This window comes from Otolemur garnettii, unplaced genomic scaffold (assembly GCF_000181295.1).
Source record: "Otolemur garnettii isolate 467f Iridium unplaced genomic scaffold, OtoGar3 scaffold00008, whole genome shotgun sequence".
NCBI lineage: Eukaryota > Metazoa > Chordata > Mammalia > Primates > Galagidae > Otolemur > Otolemur garnettii.
This window is the reverse complement of record NW_003852403.1, coordinates 12262677-12269743: the sequence shown is the minus strand read 5'-3', so window position 1 is coordinate 12269743 and position 7067 is coordinate 12262677. Positions and strand designations below refer to the sequence as shown.

General features: G+C 41.9%; 2 protein-coding genes across 2 annotated transcripts in view; both read right to left on the bottom strand.

Moving 5' to 3' along the window:
• Positions 1-31: 31 nt before the first annotated feature.
• On the bottom strand, positions 32-4539 carry DNAJC9 (DnaJ heat shock protein family (Hsp40) member C9). The gene is made up of 5 exons (XM_003783562.3): positions 4234-4539; positions 3941-4081; positions 3163-3417; positions 1030-1116; positions 32-684 (listed from the first exon to the last, which is right to left on the bottom strand). Exons 1-5 carry the CDS (start codon positions 4411-4413, stop codon positions 565-567), a joined length of 783 nt encoding a protein of 260 aa, XP_003783610.1. The 5' UTR covers positions 4414-4539; the 3' UTR covers positions 32-564.
• A 1962-nt stretch (positions 4540-6501) lies between these two features.
• Positions 6502-7067, bottom strand: part of MRPS16 (mitochondrial ribosomal protein S16) — a 2280-nt gene continuing 1714 nt past the window's right edge. Inside the window, exon 3 of the mRNA XM_003783750.3 lies at positions 6502-6792. Coding sequence (XP_003783798.1) covers positions 6620-6792 — 173 coding nt within the window. The 3' untranslated portion in view covers positions 6502-6619. The remainder of the gene's footprint in view (positions 6793-7067) is intronic.

Here is a 7067-nt window from a genome sequence, read left to right as displayed (position 1 = left end):
ACTGGGATCATTTAGAAAGCCCCACACTTAATCATTTTGCTCATTTAATCATATACAAGTCTTAGAAAAATGCTTGAAGTAATCTGAACACCTGTTTTTCCTATACTTTAGGAGTACAGAACCTGTCTGAATAAAACAATCTATTCTGGATCATTAAGACCAAATGTAATTTGGCAGTTATTTGAAAGATGGCTGTTCAGTGTTATGGAAGTGTCCTACCTAGGCAGAATTTCAATTCCACGAAATATGTACATCACAAAAAAACAATATGGAGAGACCCCCCCTCTTCTAGATAAGAGCTTCACGTACAGACAATCCAAAGGAAGTGCTGTCGGGAATTATACTGCCCTCCCACCCATCACCAACAAATTCACATGAGATTTCACACAATATCAGGTGATTTCCAGGAAATAATAAAATCAGGTTCAGACACTCTTCTTGGTTTAGTCAATCTGAATAATTTAGGCTGGAAAAACACCTCTCAAGAATTGGGTTGACTTTTGCCTGCACCTTGCTTACAATGGCACCAATTAGTACCTAAGATCTTCGAAAAGAAAAATTCCATTATTTCTTTTCTTTCTTGAGAGATGTTTTTTTCCCTCCTCCTTTGGAAGGTTTGCAGTACTTTGCTTCCATCTGAGCCAGAAAATTGTCCATTTCTTTTTGCCGATCCTTTTGTCTGCTCTGTTTGAGAAATTAAAACACAAGTTTTCAAAACACAACACTACCTATAGAGACAAAATACTCAGTCTGGTTGCCAGGAGCTGGGAGAAGGGGAGAATAGAGAATAATTACTGATTGGTATGGGGTTTCTTTTTGGAGTGATGAAAATGTTCTAGACTTAGTGTTGATGGTTGTACAACTTTGTGACTATATTAAAAACCACTGAATTGTATGCTTTGAAAGGATAGATGGTATGTGAGTTACATCTTAAAACAACAAAACACCTATATGACCACATATACTAAAGAAAATATTAGCAATAGGAATCACAACTTGAAAGAAGTAGTGATAACCTGCTAAGTTTACCTGAATGACTGCTTTCAAGTTATCCACTCCTTCATGAAGCCCCAACTCCTTCCTGGTTATTTCTGCTTCTCTAGCTTCTTCCTGAGCCTAAAACAGAGACTCACATGAGACCCCCATGGCAACCAGGAAATGCTTAAAATACACCATTTCCCAATTTGAGGATTATATGAACAAAGTTAATACAATTATACAATTACATCTATATCAAAGGGCAACATTCCTGTAAGCAAGCAGTAAATACTGTTTCCAAGAAGCATTTCTACCTGATAGCAAGTATCTTGGCATTCATAAGCCACATGGTGATAGAAAAATGTGCTAGGCGAGCTAGGAAGGGTCACCTAACAAACAATGGCCTCCAAAGTGACGCCAGCATACTGGCACTTCAGATTCCTCTTCTGGAAACTGAATTTACTACATGGCACTGATGGCAGCCTTGTGAATAACCCTGGCTCAAAATGATTTCTCCTGAGTAGTCCAGAATAAACAGTAACAAATTCAGTTTTAACTTTTCTTTACCTGATTTCAAAGCCACTGTCATTTGCTGAATTTTCCTAAGGCATTGTTTCTAAACCACAGAACACCTTAAGGCAACAAGTATAAGAGGGCCCCGACCCCTTGCAAATTGTCAAAGCAGCAATGAATGCAATTAATATTGGGAATGATGACACATTAGGACCTCTTTATCTCAATAAAAAGACACAGTTTCCTCCCATTCAAATTATCTCTCTAAATTCAGAATCGCTTCTGAAGTTTGCCAATCTCTCAAAGCTATGCCACTTCACCCTCAAACTCTGGGGAAGTTCCTCAAGCTAAAAGCCTACTGTTGAATCCAGCTGTGTTCAGTTTCACCTGAGAAAATGATTAATAACTTAACAACAAACTGTCAGTCTGAGTTTAAGCAGATGTAGCCTAGGAACCAAAATGATGATCTTGTATGCATCCACTTGTCCCCTCAGCTCAACAGAAATGGCATGCCCTTTTATTTAAGCAAAACAAGTCCTTTAAAGTTTCACCAAAACCAAAGGCCAGTTAACTCTGTGTGTGCCCTATTTACCTGAAACCTGCAGACTTTGCCCCATTCCACAGTTCAGCCACATAAAATTAAGGCACCTCAAATACTCACCGAAGATCTAAAACCTTACACTGTCTGCTCTCCCTGTTCTTGGTATGAAAGCCAAGTTGAGGTAATGGTTACTCTGGTACAAGTGGAAGGCAACTTTCCCAAAAGCCCAGAGACACTAATGTTTACCACCTTGGATACACTCTTTCCCCAAACTGTCTTAAGCACCTTTCCTCTTGCTATCAGTCCCATCCTTCCCCACTCCCCCAGTTTAATATAGGTGTAAAGTACACACAGACATAATCCTCAATTCAGATAAAGTATTCCTTCCTCAAAGTGTAGTCAGAAAGATACCTTCATCAAAATGAGCTAAAATGTTTATATATGTGTATATATGTGTGTGTATATATATATTCTGGATCCAACCAATAATCAATCTCTGGGCAAACGCCCAAGAATCTGCATTTTTAACAAGATAGTCTCTAATGTCCTCACCCACTCCATCCCTCAACTGAGTGAGACTCCATTACTTTATCTCTTAAGTGTCTCAGCAAACCTACAAGAACTGGCCCATATGAAAAATATTTCAGGCTCAGCGCCCATAGCTCAGTGTTTAGGGCACCAGACATACACACTGAGGCAGGCAGGTTAGAACCAGGCAAAGGCCTGCTAAACAACAATGGCAACTGCAACAAAAAATAGCCGGGCGTTATAGTGGGCACCTATAGTCCCAGCTACTTAGGAGGCTGAGGCAAGAGAATCGCTTAAGCCCAAGAGTTGGAGGTTGCTGTGAGCTGTGATGCCACAGCACTCTACCCAGGGTGACAGCTTGAGACTCTGTCTCAAAAAAAAAGAAAAGGAAAATATTTCAGTGTTACTTTAAGATATTAAACAATAACATTTCTTTCAATAAAATCATCTTGAGCACAACATACTAGGAAACAAAGTTCTCATTTTACTAGATGAAAGACATAGATTAACCCTACTCCTTATTTCAATAGTTTTGTGTATACCTCCATTATGATGAAAACCCTTAAATGGTCTTTGGAAGCATTTAAGATATAAAATCTTACCCTCCTTTTCCTTGCATTCATCTTTTGTTTCGATTCTCTGACAAAGGCTTTATAGGATGGGACCTCTCCGGTGTCAATAGCTTGCTGAATAATATTCCTTATCCTGGGTTCCTCTGTGTACTGCACACAAAGCACAGACTCCATGATCTGATCCATGTCACCCTTGAAATCCAGATAGGCCTGTTTAATATCAGCCAGCTCTTCTTCAGAACCTTTGTATGTCTTTTCAAAAGCTTGAATGTCCTCTAGAGAGATCTGATAATAAGGGAGATGTACTTTGAGAATTTTATTTTAAGTAAAAGGTAAAGTACACTACTAAAACTAGAGGTTTGGATGTTGAAATGTTTCTCTCCACGTACAACAGCTGCCTGAGTCAAAACTGTTGCAAGGAACAAAGTTTTCTATGCCTAAGCTATTCCAGAGTTCTCTCTGGTACTACCTTCGAAACTGCTAAGCCAGGGACCAGGGAAGGAAAATTTAAGTGACGTTTCCAAGAATGGGAAGAGACTGAGGTAAATATTAAAGATTTACATTTAAATACATAAAGTACAGCCTATAAGAAAATAAATCCTTTTCACTGCAACAACCCCACTATATCAATAGGAAAACAAAGGCTGTTTCAGTAAAAGTGCGTATATGCGTGTATTTATATTTCAAGATCTAATTCAAATTCCTCATTGATATAAAATTAACACAAAATGCAAAGCTCAGAGGCATTCAATAAACGTTTGCTGATTGAATAATAGGAAGCCACAAAGAAACCTCCAGGGTTTCCTACCTTTTTAAAGAGTAACCTCCAATAGGCCTCCCAATCTCGGTCTTGAGTGAGCATAGCGGAGTCCTCGTCCACTGTTCCCTGTTCATCGTACACTGCTCTCTGTTCCTTATCACTTAAAACAGAATAGACTTTTCCCAGGATCTGAGGGAAGAGCATTCAAAAGTCACCCCCGCACCTCCCACGGAAAGCGCGCCGCGAGAATAAAGGTTAGAAAGCGTAAAGCCGAGGTCAGAGGACTCGCCAGGTGGGGCGAGGTCGAAGGCCGTTCCGCCTTGAGGCAGGGGCCCCTTTACCTGGAAGCGGCGGGTAGCGTCCTCCTTGTTGGCCTCGCCCACCCGGTCTGGGTGCACCTGCAAGGACACTTTGTGGTAGCCGCGTCGGACTTCGCCGTCCGACGCCTCGCGCCGCACGCCGAGCACCCGGTAAAGGTCGGCTGTGCCGAACACTTCCTCGCACAGCTCCAGCAGCCCCATGCTGGGCCCCGGGGGACCTCCACGAAAACAGCCGGTCACACACTCAACGCTATGGAGCTCCAAGAGGTTTTTTTCCCGCTCAAAACGCCCAGGGCGTCGCGTCACAAAAGGCTAGGGAGAGGCGGGGCCCCGTTGCGTAGCCGCGCTTTACGGCGGCCGCAAAAGGGGCGCGGCCAGGCTTGCGCCTGTTGGGGTAAACCCGACCCGGAAGAGAGCAGAGCCTCTTCTCTGGCCCCACTACGCGGTGTTCTGTACCGCCCTGCTCCCTTGGTCGTGGAAATCTGCGTCTTTCCCGCAGCGTCCCAGGACAAAAAGGTTACCCAGTAATATATGGGACGCCGACGTATTAGGCTCTTATAAATTACTGGCCTTTTAAAAAAACAAGTAGAAAACGGGGTATTCGGCTGTTTCACAGGGTTCAACCTAACAAATTTGTTTTTCCAAAGATGACCCTGAAAGAAACAGGTAAAGCTGTAGGCCCAGTTTACTTTGATCCCTCCAGGAAAAAGCCTACATTGGGGGGGGGACCTGTTAGGACTTACGTATTGACGTTTATTACAGAATCAACCTCATGCATCTTCCTGCTCCTGAGTCACCTTACCCATTGGTGGAGAGTATATGACTGAAACCCTCATCTTAATAAAACCAAGCTGCTGATGCAGAGGTTCTCTATTAACACTCTGTAAAGTTCATAGCCAGGTTTCAGCAGGGTGCATCCGAGGTGGTTAACAGCATAGCCTGGAGCAATCATACAAGACACTTTGAGAAACTTCAGCCTGATGATCCAAAGCAAGACAAGGCTGGAGAAAACCTTGGAAATCAGGGAGAAGATAAGCTCACATAAGAAATATGTTTATACAGATCATAGACACAGGAGAGACCACTATACAAAGTGAATACCTGAGTTGGCAGAAATTCAGTGGCTCATAGTAACACCTTACCTTGCTTGGCCTATTTCACATTAATTCTCATCACTGATCTTCACTTTTCAGAATCACTCTGCTCTACCAGTAGTTCCTGCAAAGCCTCAAACTCTACAGGGTGTATTCATGTCTTTTAAACCTCCCAGCTTTTTCCAAGATCAAACCCAGCCAATGCAAAGTATTCCCCTGGCTTCAAAGTATCCTCAAAGCAAGTGGAGCCTAGCCAGCAACAACCATGGGGGAGACTTAATGACCCTAGAATTTGAGATGGCTAGTAATTGTCCTCAGAATATAAAACCTAGAGAATAAAATAAGTTGGTGACTGATTTAACCTCCATAAATTTCCTGTATCTTAGTCTCAAGCCAGAATTTGGAGTCTTCATGATCCAGAATGTGCGCTAAAACCATGTAAATCATGGTTATAAAATCCTGCAGTCCTGGTGGAACAATGTGACATTTTATTCTAGCACAACCAATTATTTCTATTACCAACCTCATGATACCTAAATATGATTCTATCACAGACTTTCTAATCAGACTCTCGAAAACGCCCCAATCTCTGCTTATTTCCCCTCCAAGTTCAACACAGTATTTGGCTTTCCAGGTAGTCACTGGGTAAGTTTCTACCTCCAAGCCTCAGCTCCTCCATTTGTAAAATGGACACAATCCTACTTTCCTTCCTGATACCTTATAATTCTCACAACTATGCATATAAAAGGTCTAGGATATACAGGTACTTTACAACATTAGCTTTCTTCCAGTTTTACATTCTTAAAAGGGAGGTTATTACAACCCAAAAGCAATTTTCATAACCAATCTACCTTTGGAAATTTGAGAGTATAAGTTAGGAAGACAATATAAATCTTCCAATTACAAAATCAATAACCAAGGTTAACTGTTCTTGCATTTATGGACTAACCATGAATGATAAAAGATTTGAATGTGCCCTGATCAATTTGGCTGAAGGCTTTGAAGGAGGACATATTGGGAGACGCAGATTGTAAAGTTAAGAGACCCATGGCCCAACCCCAAAATCCAATCCTCCAGCAGCCACTGTTTTTTCCAAGACAAAGCCTGAAAAAGCTAATCAGTACCTAGATCCAGTTCTATGTCAGACAAGAACCAACCTCTCACTGGGCCCTGTTCAGGCCACATAAGAAGAGCATGGATGACTCAAAGAACTCCATTTATTAATCTCAAAACAGGACAATTTTAAGATCTCTGCACAAGTGTTTTAGGAGAACCTTGATCCCATTCCCACTGAAGTCCCATTCTCATTGAAGTCAGCTTGCTTCTCTTGCTGAAGCCTCTGTGTCTGTTTTCTGAGAAGCTTCTGTTGCTGAAGCCTCTGTATCTGTTTTCTGCGAAGCTAAGAGTACTTCACGTGCCCGTTTTCTTCTCAGTCTCTCAGCATTTGTGATAGTCATAGGATGCAAAGGGAAAAAGCCAGAAAGACCTAAAAGCAAAAGAATTTTTGTTATAACACAATATAGCCACTTCCCTTGGGAACTCTTCCCTACAGAACAGAGGTGTGAGACCTGACCCAGAGTATGGAGGTAAAACCATGACCCTCACTTGCCAAACTCCGTACTACTGCCTATTCTTCCAATTTAATGCACCAACCATGGATGACATCTATTTCCTAACACTATACTCCTTGCTTAAAAAAAAGTTAAACTGGCTCGGCGCCTGTGGCTCAAACGGCTAAGGCGCCAGCCACATACACCTAAG